The sequence below is a fragment of the Ambystoma mexicanum genome, chromosome 7p (genome assembly GCF_040938575.1).
Source record: "Ambystoma mexicanum isolate Mex_15411 chromosome 7p, UKY_AmexF1_1, whole genome shotgun sequence".
Taxonomy (NCBI): domain Eukaryota; kingdom Metazoa; phylum Chordata; class Amphibia; order Caudata; family Ambystomatidae; genus Ambystoma; species Ambystoma mexicanum.
The window spans coordinates 204,611,454-204,635,426 of NC_090939.1; the positions used below are offsets into that span (position 1 = coordinate 204,611,454).

The 23,973-nt window shown below is 49.0% G+C and overlaps 1 protein-coding gene across 3 annotated transcripts in view; it reads left to right on the forward strand.

Moving 5' to 3' along the window:
- The window catches only part of BRWD1 (bromodomain and WD repeat domain containing 1), a 3,236,587-nt gene that overhangs the window by 2,936,128 nt on the left and 276,486 nt on the right, over positions 1-23,973 (forward strand). For all 3 annotated transcript variants that reach the window (XM_069636064.1, XM_069636066.1, XM_069636065.1), the window contains one exon: positions 11,230-11,465. In XM_069636064.1, the coding sequence (XP_069492165.1) occupies positions 11,230-11,465 (236 nt within the window). The remainder of the gene's footprint in view (positions 1-11,229; positions 11,466-23,973) is intronic.

Genomic DNA, 23,973 nt, shown 5'->3' on the forward strand with positions numbered 1-23,973 from the left:
TGAACCGAGGCACCTGTCAGGTATTGGAAATATTCTACTGTGTTGGGACGTTGTAATGATCAGACTCTCACTAAACGTGGTCATTTAAACTCTCCTGGTGACATACAAATTGGGGATACTGCTCCTTTAAGAAGGCGGCTGCTGGGAGCATGGAGGTTGGCTTGGAAACGGCATCCTATCGCCACTTCCTGCTTTCGCCTCACACGCTGGGGGGCAGTGTGCAGTCATCCTGGGATTTACTATTTATGCTCCGCCCCTGTGTTTATAGGCGCTTCTGAATCTCGTATTCTGACGCGCTGTTCTTTGCTCCTGGACATCTTGTCGTTGTACCTTTTTCCTTGATTGCCATCCCTTCCTACGACCACGGACTGCCATTGGAATTTTGCGTTGCTTTTCCCTTGTTACGTCTGCTGCCCGGATTGATCACGACCATGGACTGCCATTGGATTTCGCCTTGCCTTGCCCTTTAGTTCTGTTGGTGAACCCTTGCTGCACGACCTCGGCTTGTCATCGGATTGCTTTTCCGTTTTCCTTGTGTGCTTACTACCCGCCGGCAGTTCATCTTCGGACTGCATTTGGGTGGCTCCAATGTGCTTCTGCTACCCGCCGGCAGTTCGTCCACGGACTGCATCTGGGTGATACCACTGGTCATAACTGCACCTGAGCTTCTATGGTATACCCCTGGTCCTGCTGTGTTCCTCATCCTGTCGGAACCAAACTTCCACTTCAACCTCTACTTCACTGTTTTTTTCCTTCTTTGTCTCTACTTACCCTTCAGTGCTACTACTTCTTTTCCCTTCATGGAACCTTGGAGCTGCTTTTGACTTTTATTGTTTTGGGACCTTGCTACCTCCGGTACACGGACTAGAGACTGCCTTGGTGTACCTTTAGGCGTCCTCGTGCCGTCGGGTTGGGTGGAGTGAACTTTTGGAACTTTGGAGACTTTTGGATTACCTCTTCCTATCTCCGATTGGATCTGTGTGTTACTCATTTCTGAATCTGCGCTCGTTTTGAGGACCCTTATCTGGTTTTCTTCTACTACCTGGAACCTTAGTGATCTGCATTATTCACACAGGTTAGTGTTTGACTTTTGTTACTTTATTCAAGTACTGTTTGGAAGTGCATTCTCCGTACTATTGCCATTCTTGCAATGGCCTGGGGTCGGAGTCTCGCTGTGCCTTTGGGAACTTCTCGAACCAGCATCCTGTTGTTCCGGGTTCCTGTTGTTCCGGATTCACTGTTGGTCTTCCATCTTTCCGCCAATCAACTGTTCTGGTTGTTCTTAATATTGACCAGTTTGGTAGATTGGCGAGAAGAATTCCTCGGCTACACTACGAGGGCAAAGGCGCGTCTAACAGCACCCTTGCATGAAAGTTGGATAAAATATCATCTGAGCGGTGAGAGCGCATTCGGCGCATGTCATATGCAGCAAGATGACACCAGAAGCTACGTTATTAAGCATCGTAGTGTGGCATGCCTCAGTGACGCCGGCTGGCAAGGATGGGAACACGCCAGGTTCCACAATTAAGGTGAAGCCTCTGGGCACGACACCCGGTTGGTGAAGCATACATCTGTTTGCCCGGAGGAGGAGCAGTAAGCCGGCTCCTCATTGCAGTCTCTGCCGGGGTCAGGGCGGGCACCGGCAGTTCCGGAGAGACCGAAAGAGGCACGTACCGCATCCAGCGTGGGACTGGAAGCTGGTCCCTGATGCGGTTTCATCGATTGGGACAAGACCGGCACATTCCTTCAATTGTATACCGGGCTGTGAGGGACGACTGCTGTATGCACAGCCTGAAGTAAGCAGCTACGCTGGCCTGCCACGTGCCCATCGCCATAAAGATTACTGTGTACCATTGGAGGCCAGCTAGGGTGACGGGCACAAGGGTGCGTGTGACTAGGCTACCTGCCATCAAAACAGAGGTCCGGCCTGCTGGTTTTCCCATGCACTCTCTGCATGCAATGGGCTGTGTGGTGGGTCCAAAGTCCTTGAATAACTTAGCACTGTACTCCAGCACCAGTGCACTCACAGACACAATAGACCATTCTCAGCGTGACCACCGCATTGTATACTCTGGCTATTCCTGGTGTGTGGCGAGGGGGTGCGACCGGCGATACGCTGTGCTGCAGCACTGACTGCTACTCATCCACAGTTATACTTGCCTAAGCGGAGGTAGGGACGAGGCATAACTGGCGCAGCGATTGGAGATCAGCGCCTTGTGCATTATTAACAAGCTGTGACAGCTGCATGGTGACACATCATGCCTAAGGGGCCGGCCCTAAGAAAAGTGGCTCCATGGACACATTCACAAAACCTGCAATCAGGTGCAGACGGAGGGAGCCCAGGCAACGCCACCCATCTACCTCCAGGGGGTCATGGCCCTAATGCAGCAAGGATTCTCTTCCATTAATGATAAACTATATGGCATTTCAGTTAATGTCACAACCATACGTTCTCAACTTGAGAAGGCCACGCAACGTATTACGGAGGCAGAAACACGTATTAGCAGCACGGAAGACGCCATCACAGCGCTGCAAAGCAATGTCACTTCTCTTGCTAAAGATTTGGGCACTGTCAAGGCTAAGTGCGAGGACTTGGAAGCGAGGTTGAGACATAACGTGTGAATTATAGGCGTACCGGAGGACGCATTGAAAGGCGCAATGGAGACAGCTGTGGAGGAACTGTTGAAAGAGCTATTGGGAGATTATGGGTGGTCCCCATTGTTTGTAGTGGAACGGGCGCACAGGGCATTAACAGCTAAGTCGAGGCCGGGGGGGGGGAATCCTAGACCAATAATAGCCTGCCTCATGAACTATAGGGACCGAGATTTGGTGTTGAAGGCGACACGACAGAAGCAAGAGTTGAAAATGGGATCCAGCATGATCCGCATTTTTGCAGATTACCCGCTTGTGGTGCAGCAGGAGAGGCACACGTTCACAGGCGTTAAGAAGCTACTACAGGAGTGTGGAATCCCCTATGCTATGCTCGACCCCGCCTGGCTGCTCCTGCAATTCAAGAATAAAACCTATTTCTTCACATTTCCTGAGGGAGGCCACATCATTTGTGGAGGCGAATATCCCGCTTCCGGCGGGGAGAGAACCGGCGGTGAATTGAAACAGTGTTGCCGCAAAATCTCTCACTCATGATAATGCAACAGGGATGGGTTGATGGTAATGTTTATTAGCTGCTTTAAATGTCAAGGGACAATATTGCTGATTTGCGGATCTCCACTCGCCCCGGAACGGCTGCCCCCAATGTGAGTGCATATACCTGTTGGGGGCGGGGGGTACGGGTTTGGGGTATGCATAGTCAAAGTTTGTGGCACTATATCGGTGGGGTAGGGTGCTGTTGCAGGGAAGTTGGGTTGTAAACGTTATAAAAACGCACAGGGAGAATGCTGCACATTAAGTAAGGACTGAGCATTGCAGGCTGCTGAACAGAAACATCCATTATGTTGAGTATACAAAATCATGGCTGGAAGAGGGCTAGGCAGTGTGACATTTAGCTGGAATATGCGAGGGTTGGGTGCCCCTAAGAAAATGCGCAAGGTCATTTCATATGCAAATAGACTGGAGGTTAAGCTCTTGTTCTTGCAAGAGACCCACTTGATAGACAACCAAGCACGTAGGATGCACCGGGTGGGGCGGCCAGCGTTACTATACGTCCTACTCCACTAGGTCACGGGGTGTCATAATCTTGGTGCACCGGTCTCTACCATTTGTATATTTCAAATCCATATGGGATGACTGCGGCATTTTGTCTTTGTCCACTGGAAACTAGGGAATATGGAGGTTCTATTGATAAATGTATATGGGCCTAACGTGAATGATTCTGTTGAGTTTTATGATATTCTATTTCAGAAATGTTCAGAATATCGTACTGCTTCAGTCATTTGCGGCGGGACTTTAATTCTATATTAGATCCACAATTGGACCGCACCTCAACGACCCCTTTGCTGCAGACAAGCGCCGCACGAACAATACTCACACATATGGAGGACTTGGGAATGAGGGATGTGTGGCGAGCACTTAACAATACGCAGCGCACATATACTTTTACTCATCGGTACACAACATGCACTTGCGTATTGATCTATGGTTAGTATCACACAAATTACTGAACTGGTTGGTTCATTGCCGGATAATACATCAAACCTTGTCGGACCATTCCCTGATACTGATCTCTCTAGACATCCTGGGAAACACTGCACACAGGACACAATGGCGTTTTAAGCCTACCTCACTAGAAGACCCAGCTCCAGATGAACATAATGCAACACGTTGCCAGCTACTTTGACACTAATGAAGGCTCGGTGAGCATGCATGCCGTATTGTGGCAAGCGTTCACAGCATACATTGGAGTTTGGGGTATTGCAGGATACATTTTTTTAAAAAATTTAATAAGTACATGGTTTGAAAACCAAACCTTTACCTTTTGAAACAAAAAATACAGTTTCATCAATTCAAATTAATTAAATAAAAAAACTACTCAAAACACAGAGCAAGACGGGTCTAAACAAAATTTGATTCTGTTACAAGGGGAAAATCGAATGAAAGTGATCCAATTGTTTCTTAGGGCTATGTCAGTTCCAGCCAAAAGCTTCCACGTGTAGACTTGACACGTAGTGAAGTTATGCTTTCGTCCTAACAATGTGACCCACTGAATGCTAAAATAACATGCAGAGCGACCTATTGATTGAAAGTTGGATGGATCCCACGAATCAGCAAGCTGTAAGGAAACAATGTATACATTAACCAAATTAACCTTACTGAATCTAAACTAAAGATCAGACCAAAGACAATACAGACCTGTGCAATAAGCACAGGTTCCTTGCAAGAAACTCTGGAGGCACAGGCAGGTGGTTGGTTAACAACTGCAGTAGAAACAAGAACAGAATTAACCTCGAGCTCAAGATCTCCTGAGCTCCAGATACCCCCTTAGGAAGTGTGCTTACCGTGGAATCCGAAAATTTTAGAGAGAATATGACTGAAGACCTCAAGGGTAAGTAAACATTACCAGAAAGTAAATGTACTTCCCACGTTGTGCGCTTTCGCGTCCTCAGATGAATAGAAGAAAAGAAAAAAAAGGTTCTTTCCCACAGAGCGTGCATTCGCATCCTCACTGGAGTTGTAGACAGAAGAAAACAAAGTTCTATCCCACAGAGCGCGCAATCTCGTCATCACTTGAAACTGCAGTGTTAAGGCAAGGTAGAACTGAGCACCGGGGAAAAGGCAGAAGGAGCGAAGAAGAAACCCTGTTCAGGTAAGGACAAGAACAATGATAGAGCTGTGACCAAGAAAGTACAAATAGAAGTCTGCATCACTACAAACAAGGGTAATCCAATAGCAGGTCGAAATTCAGTCCGGGTCAAAAATCCTAACGAGACCAATCAGAATCCAAGGGGCAGGCAAAGGCAAAAACGTAGAAATAATAATAGTAAAAGTTTTTTCAGAAGCACCGAGCTGAACACCGGAAGGACTAATAAGGACAAATACACGTGACCTTACGCAGCTTACCCAAGCGTAAGGGACGCCAGTGTTGCCATGGCAATCTCCAGTCTCTGTGTCCCGGCTTACCACTGAAGACCTTCTTAAAGGGAAAGTACGCCGGATTGCTGGAAACTGAAAGCGCCTAGAGTGTAACCCAGTATTAACCTTGTTTTGTGGTGGACTCCTCGTGTGTGCGCCTCTGGATCGTGACAGGCGTTGATGGCTTTAAATCCCCTAATGTCTCAAATGCCTCGCCCCTTAGTTCAATAGATCATCACTGTGAACCTTAAAGCTCTCAGCATTTTGCTATCATTTCAAAAGTAATGTTAGAAAATGCCAATAGAGCCAGAGTCAGGAATAATTTCACCCCTAAAGTCAATATTGTCCACCATTCCTCTGCATCAAATGTGCTGTGTTCTAGAACATTTTTTCCCAAAAATGGTGTATGTTGATCCTTTAATACAGGGCAGAGTAAAACCAAATGTTGAAGAGTTTTCATGGAGCAGTCACATAGTCTACATGAAAAGATCCTCTCTGCCTTCGATTTTCTTACTGCTGTGATTTCCTTCCTTCAAGGGGTATACATTTAATCGGAAACGCATAAACTGGCGGCAAAGCAGATTGCTGGTGACAGATTTTTCAAAAGGTCATTTAGTGTGCAGTTAACACTTGCCAAGTGAGAAATAGAAGTCTTGCTCCATAGATCTAAAAGAGGCTCCGTCTGTCCCACCAATGCCCTTTTCAGCACCACAAACAACCTTCTCCTTGAGCGGTCAAGCACTTACCGAGAAACTCCAAGGAATTCCAGACGACCACTATGTAGACCGAATTTAGTCCAAGCTCTGCTCTAATGGCCTGTATTGGCATTGCATTTGGCAGGGCAAGAACCTTCTTCCAAAAAAGCCCCTCAAGTTTTGGCCATAAGGTGTGAGGTAAAGCCAACATTGCTTGTAACATGTAAGTCAAGATCGAAATTAACTTTTTATGGTAGAAGTCAATAACCAGGGTTAATGTGAACTTGCAGTACCTTGTAGTTATCAATTTTGCCTGCACAGCCAAGCTCTTCACCCTGCTGCTCAGTGTGTTTTCATAATGGACGTCCGTCTCGCTATTTCTGATATCCACACCAAGGTATTTCAGTGAAGCAACCTCTAACATTTTTTTCCCCTTTCAATTGCCAGATGTAGTGGGAGTTTTTCCCTCCTGTCCTTCCACCAAGGGTCCAAACCCTAGACTTATTTACATTGATCTTTACACCGTTGGCCTCAATATAACATTTCAAGACGCTTAATTGATGTAACCCTATCTGCATCTGGTCCATCAATATGAGCTCATCTGCGTAGAGCAGTCGATTTAAAGGCTCATCCATCAACATTGGAAGGAAACTTCTTATATTGCCGAATATGATTTCAATGTCAGAGATGAATAGGTTAAGGATTGCAGGTGTTAACCTACATCCCTGCTTGAGCCCATTCTCCGTATCTATCGGTTGTGTCAGATTGCCCAAGCCGTCCAGTCTGAGAGAAATGGTTGTTCCCATATGTAATACTTTTATGGGTTTAAGTATATGGTTTGGACATTTCCAGATGACCATCTTGCGGGATATTAGAAGGGAATTGGTGAAATATGAAGGGACGTTGGCACATCTCCAAAGCAGATACCCCACCGACCCATCCCCCCATATTAGACATGATATCAAGACAACCCTAGATAAATACAGTGACGCAGCTGATAGGGAGCTGTGATACTTTGATAGACCTGCAGCGGCACGCTGATATGGGGAACAGAATAGACCTGGGAAATAACTGGCACAAACGGTTCATGGTTACAGGGGTGACGGGGGGTAGGTACGCCATTCCATGTGTAGCTCACCCGGATGGCTCAATAGCCAACTTGGTAGATGAGGTGAATGTTATTCTATGATTTTTATAGGGATTTGTACTCCCCCAAAGGTGTCGCCACAGAATCGGAAATAGACGAATACCGTGCGAAAATTCCCACAACACTTATCTGCAGAGGTGCGGGCTACGCTGGAAGTGCTGATAAACTTAGACGAGATAAAGACAGCCATTCACGATCTTCTGAGTGGGAAGGCCCCAGGGTTAGACAGACTGGGTGCTGAATTCTCCAAGGAATTTGCAGATGTGCTCTTGGCCCGATTGTTGTCAGTATGGGCTGAGGCTTTGTCGATAGGGACTCTCCCGGAGTCCAATGCATGAACCTATTATCATTTTATTACTCAAAACCGGCAAGCCATCCGATGACTGTGAATCATACCGACCGCTATCTCTGATAAACACGGATGCAAAAGTGTTTGCAAAAACTCTGGCATCTAGATTGAACCCGCTAATGCCATATATGGTACATGAGGACAAAGCTGGAATTATATTGGGGAGGTCGACAGCGTCTAATATACGCCAGATGTACAATGTGGTGGCCCAGATACCGCAGAATGTTCAAGGGGTGGCTATTTCATTAGAAATGCGGAAAGCATTTCACACGGTATACTGGCCCTTCTAGTTTAGGATACTGTACAACTACGGGTTCAGGCCGCAGTTTCTGAAATGGGTCCGACTATAATACACACAGCCATATTCCCGAGTGTATGTAAACGGGGTGCTCTCACCTATGTTTGTGTTGGAGGGCGGCTCCTGACAGGGGTGCCCATTGTCGCCCCTGCTGTTCAACTTAGTGATAGGACCATTGGCGGACCTCATGCAAGCTCGTCATAAAAGTGCCGGGATCATCATTGCCGGGTGGGTGGAACTCATTACGTTATATGCTGATGATATAATGATGTATTTTAGTGACCCGGAGAAGCATTTGCAAAAGATTCTAACTGTTGTCCATGAGTTCGGGAAGTTCTCTGGACTGTGCCTGAATAGCAATAAGTCTGAGGTCTTTCCGCTAACAGACATCACGCAGGAACCCCGCAACACGTTTGGGTTGCGATGGTCTCCCCTGAATATAAAGTACCTAGGCATTGAGATTGCACGTACACCGCCTCTCGTTAAATCGCTTAGTTATGATTCCCTGGTTACCAAAATTATCACTGAGCTAGAACGGTGGAGACAGCTTCCCATTTCACTGACGGGACTGGACAGGTTGCACTAATAAAAATGACCATATTACCTACGTTTTTCTGTTTATTCTGCAATATACAGCTATGGCTAGGCAGATCTTTCTTTGATAACATTGCACAGGTGTGTTCTTCATTGTTTGGAAGGGGCAAATCCAGGTAAAATGGCAGTGGCTTACACTGACACATGAGCTTGTGGGACTAGCAGCACCCCACTTTGAATTGTATTACCTGGCCGTGCAGGCACATTACGCGGCATACTGGGAGCTTTGTGGACGAGTGATGGGATTCCTTGGTCGAAGATTGCTTCGTGAAGGACGATTTTGACGACAAGGACTTACTCATCGATGAAGCGTCGTCGTGGATGTTTTCGGTCGTTTCATTGTCGGCGAGCCCTTATCACTGGTGCCGATCGTAGATGGCGTTTTCGTGGACGATTGCACCCCCACGTTTTTTAAAACAACTCCTTACCTTTGGAGGTTCTATTTTCCTCACAATGCCGTTTCTTCTGGTCTCCAGAGCTAAGGGGAGGTGTGTGGGAAGTCAATTCCATCTTCCTCTTGCTTTTATGTGAAGGAGAAGTACTCCTTTCCATTGAGGATGCCCTTCTCTTTGAAGTCTGCCTCTCTAATGGTTTTATAGATGACATGGGATCTGTTTTGACAGATTCTTCATCAGAAGAGTGCCCTTTTGACCTTAGGTGTAGAAGGAGTCTTCTGTGTCTGCCCTGTAGAATTGTGTTGGAGAAAGTCTTGCAAATGTCGCATTTGTGGATTTCATGAGGGTACAGGCAGTAGATGCACCGCTCATGAAGATCTTTCATGTAGACAAGTTTCTTCTTGCACCTAATGCAGTCCCTGAACAGGGAGGGCTTATTGAAAGTTGGTTCTTCAGCCATGGTGTGAAGAGAAGTTTCATCGACGAAATCCAGTTAAAATTAAGTGTTTTCTGAGCCCAGAGTAGATAGAGCTTGATCAGGGGATCAAGGTAGAATATAATTTGAGAAATATTTTGAACAGCTAACAATGTGAAAAAACGAAAAGCTCAGAGAGCTGGAGGATTCCCACTGTCTGTTACACTGCGTGGAAAAATCTGAAGATGGCTGCGTGGGGTGGAGCTTAAACCCTGCCACCTCATTGGTTAGGGCCATAAAGGACCAAAGTGAGATCGAGGGACTACACAATTGAATGGCTCATAGGCCATAATGGACAATCTACATTCATTGTAATGGAAATAATGTATATATATTTAATTTTTCATAATTATTTAAATCACTGAGGATTCCCGGTTGGTCCAGCATGTGGTCTATGAAAGATACCAATGCTGGAGAAATACAGTTACAGGTAAGTAACTAAGACTTATTTCACTTGCAGCAGTGCATGCCTCTGCAGCGGAATAATCCTCATGGACATTTCGCACACGTGGTGGTCTGGGCCGACCTGGGTTGTGGTGTGCCCTGTGCTTTAAGGAGCTTTGTGGGGCCCCTACAGCTAGGCTCACAGGGGGGCCACCAAATGTTGTGCTATGCCATTGGGCACCACTGGGTCTGACAAAGGGGGTAGTGTTCAGTGCTCACCATGAAGTCTGCCAGTGAGTCCCTGGGTGAGAAGCAACTTGTGGGTGTTTTCAATTTAAAATAACTGTGGTGCCACAGATTTATGTGTGCAGCAATATTACATTAACTGGTGAGGGCTTTTTAAGTCTTTGGCACCCAGTATTGCGCTTAGATAATAAAAGCAATGGGGGTCTTGTGTATATTGAAGGAACATTTTCCAGGCATTATATTCCAGCAAAGATAACATTATTAGGTGCACTCCCCTGTGTGCACGTAGACCAGTCTAATAGGTTCCTCATTTATAACCAAGGAATATTGTTGATACTAAATCCAGGTCAATGATTTAATTTTCAGGCCTTGCGCAAGCAGCATTTTGCTTCTGGGTAAATAGCAGCGCACATCTCTCCAGGTCGGAGCTTTTTTGGCTTGTTTAACACAGCAACGCCACAGATAACCAGTACTTCTGTGTCCATTGAGCTATAAGTGTTTCATACACTAGCTGTAGCCTGCGTTAGAGATGTTGGTTACCCTGTCAAAAGTACTGGATTATGTATGTTTTACATATAGAACCCATGTCGAATCTGGAAAATGACATTCCCCAAATGTGTGATAATGGACAAATCACGCCTCCCTCTGTGCCTCGCTTCTTATATCTGGCTGAAATGAGAGCGCCCGGTAACACGGGTGATAGAAGTATCTAAAAATTCCAAAGGTCGTTTGCCATCACTTGGGGCCGTGGTCAAAGGACATTCCTTCCTGTGATGTCATCAGGGGGTTGAGGGTTGTGTGATGTCACCTCCGCTACCCCTGGCATTTTAGTGAAATGATGTCCCTGCCCTGATCCTCTACATCCTCTCCAATAAAGGTCTAATTCCCACCTTTACAACTGATTGGAATCTGATAAAGTGACAAGGATTAAATAACAGTGATAAATCCTATTGTAATGTGTACTTTGTGCGGTGCGTGCCTATTGCAGCTGTGTTAGCCCTGCCTAATTCAGTAACCTCTTCTGCATTGGTATTGTTAATAGTGTAATATGTTTTTCGTCCTTGTTAAGCCGAATAGCTGGCACATCTGAACAGTTAACTTGGTGTTTGTTTTCTTGTAGTTTATCGGGGCACTCAAAACTGAAATCATTCAAATCTCAGACAAAGTTTCAGGCGGAGCAGAACGTTGCTTCTAAAATTTCTGCCACAAGCAAATCATCTTCTGTTGCTAGAAAAAAAGTGATTGCAAGCACCTCTGGCAACAGTACTTGTAGCGAATCCTCCAATAATGACCCCACGTTTAAACGGCACACATCAAAAGCAGTATCAAAAAGTATCAGTTCAACTGCATCATCAGGTGAGAACTGGATGGTTAAAAAAAATTATAACCATTGGGTATTATAATGCTATGATGCTTAACACTACAAAACAATTCTCCTGGATAGCGCTCCCTTGCTCATTCTGGATTTCTTCATCTTTACCGCAACTGTAGACAAGGCACTCCAGAAACAAGGTGTTAATTCGGTCCTTGTGCCACATGTGTATAATTGACTCCTTTTGCTTATCATAATGTTTTTCTTTCCCACTGGAAAATTAACTATTGTTGGAGGCTTGATAATTGAATTTCCTTCTCTTTAGCTAAATTGCTTGCTGTGTCTCCTGCAAATTGCTTTTGATTTTATGAAATGCCAATGCTACACTAAGTACATGTGTGTCACTAATTGTCAAGCTTTCTAATGTATTACTTCTTTTCACAGATTCCCCACCTTACAAAATGTACTCCCAGGTGCAAGCATGTGCTTTGAAATCTTTTTCAGCTACCAGGGCGAACACACCAGCTCTGCTCTGGGGCCACTTCACATCATTGGCATCAAAGGTGATGTCCGGTGTTATACATAGGCAGCCGGCTGAACCAAATGACCTTATTTTCTCTTGTTCTGCACTCTTGGAAGATGCTCCAGGAATGCCAATGCGTATTGTGTTTTGTCGTGTATCCCCCAGAGGCAATGTGCTTTAAGCACTTTAAGGATTGCTGGAAGTAGATTCCAGTGTCTGATCACACCAGCACTGCATTTGGTATCTCTGGCCATATGAAGACACTTAAACATGCAGCCTCCTTCCAGTCTATGCACCCAAAGGCCATGAGGTATCACATTATTTTCTTCCCTTCAGAAGAAGGGAAATAAAACTATTAAGGGTGCAGACCTTCTGAGCCTTTGAACCCCAGCACCCACAGGAATGACAAGTTCTAATGGATTGTGCACTCCCACAGACTCCTCTCCTTAGATGTAATCTTACTGCGGGAGCAGATCATGTAATCATTTTTTGATAGCAGGGGGTGCCATGTGGCTCTGGCATCGAGGATCCTCGGCGCTGTCGTTATAGAATCTGGAGATGGCATTGGCATCTGTACAAATAACTCGCACTGTGACCTGATTTCCTTTTCCTCGCCTTCTCAGTACACTTTTTGGGAACTATTCTTCTCCAGCATGGGGTCTGGCATGGATTCACATGCTCATGAATATTCCCTGTTGTCAGGCTGGGAATCTGTCTTTCTTAGTAGTAACCAATCACTGATCTCTGGGTCATATGGCCCCCAGCCAATGACTGCCCTCTCCCTAAGCCCCTCCCCTGGCAGCCATCCTCATATTTTTACCGCACGTTCAAGTGTTGGGAGTCCTTGTGCCAAGCTCTTGAGCTTTTACTGCGTTTTTGCATTTTTTCAGGAGATTTTCTCATTTTATCGGTTTAATCGAGCCTCAAGCTCCACTGTTTCCACTTCTGATAACGGGGACCCATTTTGGAATTCTTCTACGCCCCTCAAGGGTGAAGTTTTCGTCGAGTTAAGCTTCTTGGAGGTTCCAGAAGATCTGAGGCCTACCTCAACGGACATGGCCCAGGACAAGAGAAGCTCGACTCCCGGATCCAAGCTGTTCAGGAGCTGCCCGGGATGCGGATTGCAAAATGTTTTCAAGGGGGACGAGCATTCGAGATGTCTCTACTGCCTTCATGCGGACAAGACGCACATTGAAAAGGACTGTGCGTTCTGCAAGAACCTGTCGGAACGGACCAAGCAAGATCGTCGTTCCCGCCTCGCCTCCTGGCTGGAGAAGGGCACAGCAGGTGAGAAGGCGAAGAAAAAGTCTGAGTGGTCTTCTAAGTCCTGTGAGGGCTCTTCAGCTGCCAAGCAGGGCGCAACTTCCCCAGCATGATCAACCGCGAGCCAGCGCTCTGGTTCAGGGAAGAGGAAGTCCGAGAACCCGGGTAAACCTCTGGAGAGGCCCTGGTCGATCTCGAAGGGAGCCGAAGGGGAGCGAGGCGATGACCCTCCCCCCCCCCAAGCGAAGGCCCAGGACGCACCTAAGGTGGTGTGAGGGCCTAGATCCACCCGGCAAAGGCCTCTATCGAGGTTGTCGTAGCGGCCCTGGTAAAGCTGGCAGAGACTACGCGAGTGGAGGCGGCCTCGGGGCCCAGAGTTTCCCTGCCACCGCGGAGGGAATCCTCTTTCCAGCCCATCGTTAAGACCCCCGTGAAGACCCAGGTGGAAAAAGAGGAGAGGGGGGGCCGGTGGCCATTACGGACTCGGATTCAGCCTCGGAGGAGGATCTGGTGGAAACCGGGAAAGGCCTCAACGAGAGGTTCGAAGGCCTCAACGAGAGCTTCGAGAAGGTTCGATCCCAGGGGAAGGATCCTGCTGATGTGATCGAAGATAGCGACGATGGTGACGACGAGGGCCCAGTGGAGCAGCCATCCCGCCCGTCGCAGCCATTGCCCGAGCCCCAGGATAGCTCGGCGGCCATTTTGTTGGCGATCCAATCCTTATGTACTGAGATAAGGACGAGGTTACCACGGACCCCGACGGAGGATCCAGAACCTGGACCGTCGGGAAGCCCTCCAAGCAAGCGGAGGAGAGTCCACCCCGCACCGCCCTTCGTGCCCACAAGGCCTGTGGACCCCTCATCCCCCTCGCCGAACCCTCGGGATGATACGGCGACGGATACAGTGACGGGGACGGACGACGACGGTGGCGATGATACAACAGACATTCCTTCATCACGCCCCCTCGGGCCTCTCCGCCCGACGAAATTGGCTCTTTCCACGCCATGATAGCCAGGGCATCCAAGCTCTTCCAGCTCTGCCCTGAGGAACAGAAAAAGGAAGGCTTTTTTTACCAATGACGGGAGGCCAAGAGAAAGACAGTCCTCGCGGTACCGTTGCTCGACAACATGTGGGACGAAGGGCTGGATATCCTGAAGAACCCTTCCACGACACCCGCCAAAAGGGACAGGTACGAGAAGAAGTACCGGGTCCCCGACGCCGCCTCCTTGTGCCTCAGGGCCCAGCCTACGCCGGATTCAGTCATCTAGGCAGCGGCCAAGAAGAAAGTGGCCGGTGCGGCGGCTTCAACTTCCACTTCCCCGCCGGACAGCGAGGGCAAGAAGTTGGACCCCATGGGACGACGAGTCATCTCATCATCAGCAGCGACGACGATTAAGGCGGCCAATGCCTTAGCGATTGTGTCCCGTTACGACAAGGAGCTCTGGTTCAAGATAGCTCCCCTGCTAGACTTCCTACCAGACGACAAGAGGGCGGAGGCCCTACAGATTCTGCAGGAAGGTGAGGTGGCGTCGGATCACGCCATAACGGTGGCAACAGACATTGCTGATACCGGATTTCTCCAGCTGGGCAACAGGGTTTGCCTTCGACGACAAGGATGGCTCAAGGCTATGGACTTTCGCCGGACGTCCAGACCAGAGTGTTGGATATGCCGTTTGTTAGGGAGAATTCTCTATTTAGGCTGAATTTCCTAACCTAGTTAGTCCCCCAGCAGCTTTGCTGGCTTTTTGGGGTTTATTTTTTTCTCCTGCCAAGGGTGAGACTCTTTTACCCTCACTCTTGGACATGATTTGAGTGTGTTTCTTTGGATCTGGAAATGTTTAATAGGCTATGGGGTCTTTTACTCCATAGGGTTTCATGTGTTTTTGTGATATGTGTTAAACAGCACCCTCAGTGCAGTAACACAGGGATGTCATAGTGACCCCCCAGTATAGACTCCATACCCTGGGACTGACTACTGTCTCCCAGGGCATGTAAAGTCACCATTGACTTTACTAGTCTTAAATTCTGAGCAGAATCAGTACAAACCATCATATTGTGGACGTACTGGCTGGGGCAATTCGATTGCCCCAGGGTCCGTTAGTCAAGGGGGCACGTCTCCGTCCCCCCTGATCGAGTTTTGGCTGGTGGCAGTGGATACTACTTTTTATATTCAACCGCAAATATTTTCCTACGGGATTTCCCATTGTTTTAGGCTACTATCTTTATTTAATTATTTACGGTAGCCTCGAACATACCATCGGTTTATTTAATTAATATTAATTCTCCGGTTGGTATTTTTTGCCAAAACTTGATTCTAAAATGGCGTTTGTGTTCTCTTCTGTGACTCCAACCCAAGTCGAGCCCTTTGTTCCACTTTTTGGCGGCCTTCTCCACAGAAGCCCTCCAAAGTGGAGCCACTTTGTCTGGGGTACTTAGGAGGGGTGGAGGGGAATTTAGGCACCCTGGACTGAGTTGCCTAGGCAACTCAAGTCGCACTCCGTCCTGATTGGCCCAAGTAGTGAGCCGGCTGGCTCACCACTTAGCTTGTTTGAGTGGCAGCTAGGCTGAGTGAATGGGGGTTTGCTGCATAAAAGCAGGGCTTTGCGGACTGGAACTTCAGAAGTCGCCACAGGACCTAAGAATCCGACGAGGGAGAAGCTGAGCCGACCTGCCACGACACCACTACCAGTGGAGCCCTGCTGGACCGTCTCACCACTTTTTCCCAACGACAGAGGAGATCTCCCGCCAGAGAGTCTTCTTCCTTTAACTGGTGGGGATAACCAGTGTCACCGTCTTTTCGCTTTCCTGACGTATCTCGTGGCCGCCTTGCCTGTGCCGGGCACCCCGGCAACCGGGATACCACGTTTTACCATGACCGCGAGACAAAGGTACCACCTTTAACCGGAAAACTCAGCAGCTGGTTTCTGCCCTGGTAGTGCAACAACCTTCATCTTTCCTCCAAGTCGAGATCTTCTCTTCCTCTGGACGACGACGCAACTTGCACCCACTACCAGGAACAACTGCCACCGCTCGAGGATCCTTCCCACTTAAGGTACCGTGTCCCGCCTGGCTTCCCTTGCTACTGACTGTACGGGGTAGATTTAGCCCCCGGCTTTCGAACCTGGGTTAGCCTGGGACACCTTGGCTAAACTTTTCTAAGCCTCTCTAAACTCTTTTCTGAACCCTCTGCAAGACTTTCTAAGCCTAGTGTAATTGTGTGATCTTGGGCGCATTTGTGCTCTGCTCTCTCTAAGAGTGGGCCCAGCCTTTGGACTTTGGCTCACCAGTGACTTTTTGCTCTCTGCCTTGCTAACAGTGTTCTTGAATCGTAGAGTGGTGTACCTCTTCATATTCTGTCTTTTTTTCCCTCCCTTTTTCACAAACTTATTAGAGTGCAATCTAGTTAAGCGCTCACCTCTGTATGAAAATAAGTGATGTTTTACTGTGATTTTCTAATCGGGGAAAAAGGGGTGTATATATCATAATAGTAACTGTGTTTAGAATATTTTACAATAAGAGTGCTGCAGTGTTTCAACTGTGTGTTTTTAAATAATTATATACTTTGATACCAAAGCTCTGGTCAGTGTTGGCTTGTATTATTGTATCTGAGTGCCTATTGAGTATACTTTGCATACTGCCTAACTCTTCTTGAGGGAAGTTTGACTGCTCAGCCACAGCTACCAGGTAAATCTGGGTGGTACAGACTGCTACCAAGTGGGTTTACTGCCAACACCTGTAGTCTTAAATCTTTTGCAGTGGTCCCTAAGGGAACTGCACAGGTTTCTGCCTAACACCGTTCGATGGCAACAACCTGTTTGGGAAGACGGTGGATGAGTCCCTTCAGGCCATCAAGACCGACACAGAGACAGCCCGAACCCTAGGAGTCCTTCAGCAATGGTGGCCCTTTTGGAGCTCCGGAGGCAGACCGGGAGCCTCCAAGGGATCCAACGGTGGCTCTTCTACATACCGCCAGGCGGCCCGCTCCTCGTCCCAGGAGGCCTACAGAGGTTGCGGCAAGCAAGGAGGGTCTCGCCGCCCTTCGTCAAGGAGGCCAAGGCGGCAAGGCCTCTTCCAAGCAGGACTGAACCGGCCGTAGCGTCGGGCCCCCACCGAAGCACCCCGGTGGGACGCCAGCTGACGAAGTTCGTCAGCGTGTGGGAGTCCATCTCCGCCGAATGTTGGGTGCTGGACAACCTGGCCCGCGGACACTCGCTAGAATTTCAAAAGAAGTGTCCTCGCATTCCTCCCGTGGCCAGGAAGGAGAATCACGTCCCTCAACTGCTGTTGGAGGTAAGGGCGATGCTCAAGAAAGGTGCCATCGAGCTCGTCCCCAAGAGGCTCTGGGGCTCCGAAGTATACTCAAGGTACTTCCTCGTCAGAAATAAGACAGGCGGTTGGCGCCCCATCCTGGACCTGCGTCGGTTAAACAAGTACATCAAGGCACAGAATTTCAGGATGGTCACCCTCCAGCACGTGCTGGGACAGCTGGAGGAGGGCGACTTCCTATCGTCGTCGGACCTGGAGGATGCTTACTTCCACATCCCCATTCTAAAAGGACACAAAGTTCCTCAGATTCGTAGTCCAGGGGTGTCACTACCAATTCAGAGCCCTGCCGTTCGGATTAAAGTCGGCACCCAGGGTGTTCACCAAGTGCCTCGCACCAGTGGCGGCTCGGCTGCGCCTGCAGGGGATCCACGTCTACCCCTACCTGGACGACTGGCTAATCCGTGCAAGGTCAAGAGAACTCGCCGTCGCACACACAGCGAGGACCGTCCGCCTGCTCACGGAACTGGGATTCGCCATCAACTACCCCAAATCCCACCTGGTTCCGACGCAGATGGCACTGTTTCTGGGAGCGAAGCTTGATACAGTAGAGTGATTGGCATCTCTGTCGGAAGAAAGGACAAAGGCCATTTTGGGCAAGGTGCAGCGCCTGTTAGCCACGGCTGTGGCCAGGGTGAGGTCCATCAAGTCCCTCCTCGGGATGATGTCCTCATGCATCTACCTTGTGCCCCTTTGCAGACTTCAGATGCGTCTGCTACAAGAGTTCCTCGACGCCCGCTGGATTCAAGTGGTGGGCAGCTTCGAAGACAGGATCTCGCTCGACGAGGAGTTCCGTCGGGCGATTCTATGGTGGGGTACCTGTGCGCACCTCACGGCAGGCACGGACTTTCAGACCCCGGCATATCAGGAGATGGTGACGACGGACGCCTCCCTGGAGGGATGGGGGGGCCCACACCGAAGATCTCCACGCAAGAGGCCTCTGGCTCCCGGAGGAGAGGTCTCTCCACATCAACATCCTGGAGCTACGAGCCGTGTTCTGGGCGCTCAAATCGTTGCTTCCGTCACTCAAGGACAAAGTGGTGAGGATCTTCACCGACAACACCACCACAATGTTCTACATCCGAAAGCAGGGAGGCACCAGATCCCTAGCCCTATCCAAGGAGGCCCAGGATCTATGGCACTGGGCCGTCGCCCATGGGATGTTTCTGGTTCCCTGCCACTTGGCAGGAATAAACATGATCACTGACTCACTCAGCAGGGAGCTGTGCTTGTGCCACGAGTGTGAACTATGCCAGGACCAGGTGGATCGGCTCTTTGAACGATGGGACAAACCCCAGATCGACCCGTTTGCGACTGCGACGAACTCCAAGTGCCAGAGGTTCGCCAGCAGGTTCACACAGCCGAGGAGCATGGGCGATGCTTTCTCGTTCCCTTGGGGTGGCCTGTTCCTGTATGCGTTCCCTCCGTTGCCGTTGCTGCTCCGTCTCATCAACCAGCTCACGAGGTCCAGGTGCAGGATGATCCTCGTCGCACCGGCGTTGCCGAGACAGATCTGATTCCCGGACCTTCTGGACTTGTCAACGACCTCACCTATCAAGCTGGCGACGGATGCGGATCTTCTCTCCAGAGAAGGAGGCGCCATTCTTCATCACGACCCAGAGTCGCTGAACTTGCAGGCTTGGCTCCTGCAGCACTAGAGTTTGGAGGATACAATATCCCGGCTGACTGCAGAGAGGTTCTTGCAAAAGCCAGGGTGTCCTCAACTCTCAAGTGCTATGGACATAAGTGGAAGAGGTTCTCTGTCTGGTGCCGTGCACAGAAGATTAACCCTCTGCGGATTACGGCCCCTCAAGTATTGCCGTACCTACTGTCGCTGGCCAAAGCTGGACTGGCTCACGCCTCCATCAAGATACATCTGGCTGCCATCTCCCGATACACCAGAACTACAGGACAGGCTTCCTTGTGGTCTCATCGCCTGGTGAAGGAATTTATGAAGGGACTATTACGATCGTTCCTGCCGGTGAAGGCCCCTGCCCCGGCGTGGGAGCTCAACGTGGTGCTGTCCAGGCTTATGGGGGCCCCATTCGAGCCTATGCATTCGGCGCCGTTGAAGTTTCCGTCGTGGAAGACAGCATTTCTCGTGGCCATCAGCTCCGCACGATGAGTGGGAGAGAGCCAGGCCCTATCGTGCAAGCCTCCATACTTGACTTTTAACGACACGAGGGTGGTGCTGAGGACGCACCCCTCCTTTATGCCCAAGGTGCCGTCGGACTTCCACCTCAACGAGCCCTTGGTGTTGCCAGATTTCTTCCCTTCGTCGCAGGCCGAGAGGACTCTGCACTTGCTGGACGTAGCTAGAGCGCTGAAGTTCTACGTGGACCGCACATAGAATTTTCGGAAGACATCACAGCTGTTTGTGAACTTTGGACCTGTGAATCAAGGGAAGGCTCTCTCGAAGGCTTCCATTTCCAGATGGCTCTCTGGCTGCATCATGCACTGTCACCGGTTGGCAAACCGACCGCTGCCCGGCCGTCCGAGAGCCCATTCGACCAGAGCGATCGCTGCTACCACGGCGTTCCTGTCTGGTGTGCCCCTGCTGGACATCTGCAGAGCTGCTACGTGGAGGTCGACGCACACCTTCACGAGATTCTACTGAGTCGATCGGGACTCCAGGGAGGAGTCCAGGGTCGGCCAAGCAATGCTGCGCAACCTGTTTGCTTAATGTGAGCCCGGTGAGGAGGTAAGAGATGCTTAATGTTGAGTTGTTGTATTGCTTAATGTTGAGCCTGTTGCCACCTCCCGTGGTTGTGCATGTGTATACTGCTATGTATTCTTATATTCATGAGCATGTGAATCCATGCCAGACCCCATGCTGGAGAAGGAACAAGTTACTTACCTGTAACTGTTGTTCTCCAGCATGGGTCTGGCATGGATTCACATGCGAACCCTCCCTCCTTCCCCTCTGCGGCTCTTCACTTGGTCATACTGCCACTTTACGTGCTACCAAATCTGAGGGTGGCTGCCAGGGGAGGGGCTTAGGGAGAAGGGCAGTCATTGGCTGGGGGCAGTATGACCCAGAGATCAGTGATTGGTTACTACTAAGAAAGACAGATTCCCAGCCTGACGACTGGGAATATTCATGAGCATGTGAATCCATGCCAGACCCATGCTGGAGAACAACAGTTGCAGTTAAGTAAATTGTTTCTTTGACGCATCAAAACGGTCTCAGTCTCACCTGGCCCTTCTCTGCACTGGGCCCCTGGATGTCCCCATCCTGTCGTACTACTGTCTCTTCATTCTTACACTCCGCCTATCTACTGCCATCCTTTGATATGACCTCTCTCCCTATTTCTCAATTCCTCCACTCATTAATGTTGCTACCACCTATTACCTCAGATGTTGCCTTCTCCTCTCTTCTTCCTCCTATGCTACCTTCTTGCCTCTACTACTCCTCCACTGCTACTACCACTTCTCCGTACTTAACAGGTCTCACAGGTCGCGCCTCTCTACTACGATTACCTCACTACTATTACTCCCACCTCTCACTAGTACCCCCACTCTACTGCTAGTGCCACTACTCATATGTCCATCCCCATTTCTATTAGGATCTTCAAATGCACAAGTTCTCACTTGCAGTATTTATCATGGGTCTCCCTCCTTCGGGCTTGGACCACTTTGTATCACAATGTTTACTTTGGTCTCCCTTATGCAGGCTGGACCATGGATCTCTCTTGTTCGGGCTCGGATCCTCTTGTTATCAAAATCGAAGACTTTCGAATGTGCAATGGGTTTTGCTTAAACCGTCTCGGGACCACTTCAATTCACTTCATACAATATTCTCATCAATCTTTTGGCTTTCGTTTCTCTTGGTGGGACACCTTACAGAGATCTTCGGTTGAGCACACTCACGGTGCCGGACCACTCTAACGGTGTTGTATCTTTCCTTCTCAAGTTCAAACATTCATCAGCAGTTTAGCTTTACTCGCATCTTTCATCACACGCATTTAACAAAGTTAGTTCCAGCGTTCGTTATAGAATGTTGCCGCTTGCAATCTTGACTTCAACACAGACCGGTCTTGCATCAGTCTCCCCAACTCACCGGCTGTGTTGATCTCTCTAATGTTTCTTTGTTCTTGGAGCCATGGACGATAACCCGGCAGCTGCGGTTCCTGCCTACCTTGGTTGGTTATGTGGGAGGGCCTTCGGTATCTCAGACACACAATGCAGGAATCTTTAGTCTGGTTTCCTGACCTTATGCTTTCTGCTTTGAAGGTTTCTGGAAAGTGACGGTTTCTTGCCGAAAAGGGCACGGGTATTTCCCTCCTTGCAAACCCCATCTTTCTCCCCTCGTTCAGCTGCTGACTCGAAACTGTTGTTCTTTTGTGTGCTTAGCCTTGCTCAGTGTGTGCTCTCATGCTCCACATTTTATCTGTGTGGGGAAGTTTAATGGAAGTCAGGTGTGATTGATTGTCAGTAATAGTAGCGGGACATGTCGGGTACACTGCTCGGCAGTCTGTGTGGAAATGTTTGTGAAAGGAAAGGGGGGGGTAAAGTTCCCATGTATCCTACTTGGTAGGATGGGGTAAAGGTGTAACAGGGAGAGCGATACCGTGTCTCGCCATCCGGTGTCCCTCTGCCAGAGGACCCCTCACCCAGGTGATCCTCCCGCACTAGTCCAGCCCCAAGAACTGGATCCAAAAGCAATGGCGGTATCCTGGCCACCTGGATGACAAATCGTCGGGCACTAGCGGGTGAGATACCTTTTGGTTTCTCACACCACCTACGACAGGCCAACGTGGATGCGCTTCTTTCGGCGACCAACCAGAAGCTGTGGCGGGAGATCAGTGATTTGCATCCAGACTTTCCACTGGAAAGACAGACGGCTTTCATGGCTAGGCTCGCAGAGGCAAGGACTGTCACACAAGTCTATGGAGCCTGCCATCTCCCATACAGACAATGCCAGCCGGGGCATGTGTGTTGGGGGGAGGGGGGGGGGCAAATGTGGAGGACTGCCTGGATGCATTCCACCAGGATCCCCGCCAATGTCCAACAAACGGATCCTCGACCTCCCCTTCGAGGGTTCAGATTTGTTCCACTCGTCGACTGACGACAAACTGACGTAAAAGAAGACCGCTACTCAAACTGTCAAGTCCTTGGCTGTATTGACCAAACCCGGCCCAAAACCCATCACCCAGAGTTCAGGTAAGCCTGACCATAAGCCTCTGTCATTTGGTGGGTGTTGCGGCTTCAGGATAGAAAGTCTCAGTAGCCGGAGAGGTCACCCTGTTAACACAGAAAGAAGCAGCCGTGCACCACAATGGGCTTTTTTCATTCCCCCTCCTCTAACCGGAAAAATCAATGAAGTTATGGTCGGGACATGCAAGCGGTGGAACCAGTGCCCCCTCAGGAGAAGGGCTCTTGCTTTTATTTCAAGATTTTTGCGGTACCCAAAAACAACCAGGCGGGCCTGAGGGTACTCATGGATCTTTCTTTCCTTAATCATTCCCTACCCCTCGAACGCTTCAAGATTGCACCTGCTCAGACTGCAGAGTCACTATGTGCAGGAGACTGGCCGTGTTCCCTAGACCTAAATAATGTGTATCGCCACGTCCCCGTCTTTGAGCCGCACAGGCAGTATCTACGGCTCGCGATCATGCCTCACCATTTTCAGTTCAAGGTGCTCCCGTATGACTCTTTTCCGCTCTGCGGTTTCACCAACTTCATGAACGCATTGATGAGTCTCTTCAAGCTAGAGGGCCATCACCTGTATTCTTATCCTGATGAATGATTGGTTTTAGGCAGAATCCTGTGCAGTTCCCTTGGGGAACACTGCAAGAAAATTAAGACTACAGGAGTAAGCAGTAAACCCAATTTGTAGCAGTCTGCACTAGGGGTGTAACGGTATACCGGTATAATTACCGTGACCCTCCTCATTTAATCACAATAACCTTGACCTTCTACATACCGGTTTACCGTTTGTGTTCAGCATCAAAGCAGTTTTGTTTTCAGTGGCTTCCCCTTACACAGATGAACCCGTAGGCGACAGGCAAGGCAGCAAAGCAGATTTGTTCAGGGCTGCACACGCAGACAGTGAAGTTCGGACCACTTTACTATTTTGTTTAAATTGCATGCAGCTGCCCGTCACTTTCAAGTAAGCTAACACCCCCACTGAGCACAACAGATAAGCTGATGTCAACGAGGCTAAGCTGCATTCTGCACGAGGCTCCGGTGAAGAATGGAATTGGAATCTTGTGCCACAGCTGTATTGCTTGGGCCCTTTAGTAATACATTTTTTTTATTTTCCACACAAAAATAAACACTTTCTGCATGACAAAAAGCCTCTCATGTGCAATGCGAAAAGGGCTGTTGTCCATGTTCAGAGCCTGTGTGTGTAAAGAAAGCTTTGTATTTTTTTCCATTTTGTTTTGCTTTCGTTACTTATTGAAACAGAAAGTTATTTGAGAGAGACAGGCAAATCGGCA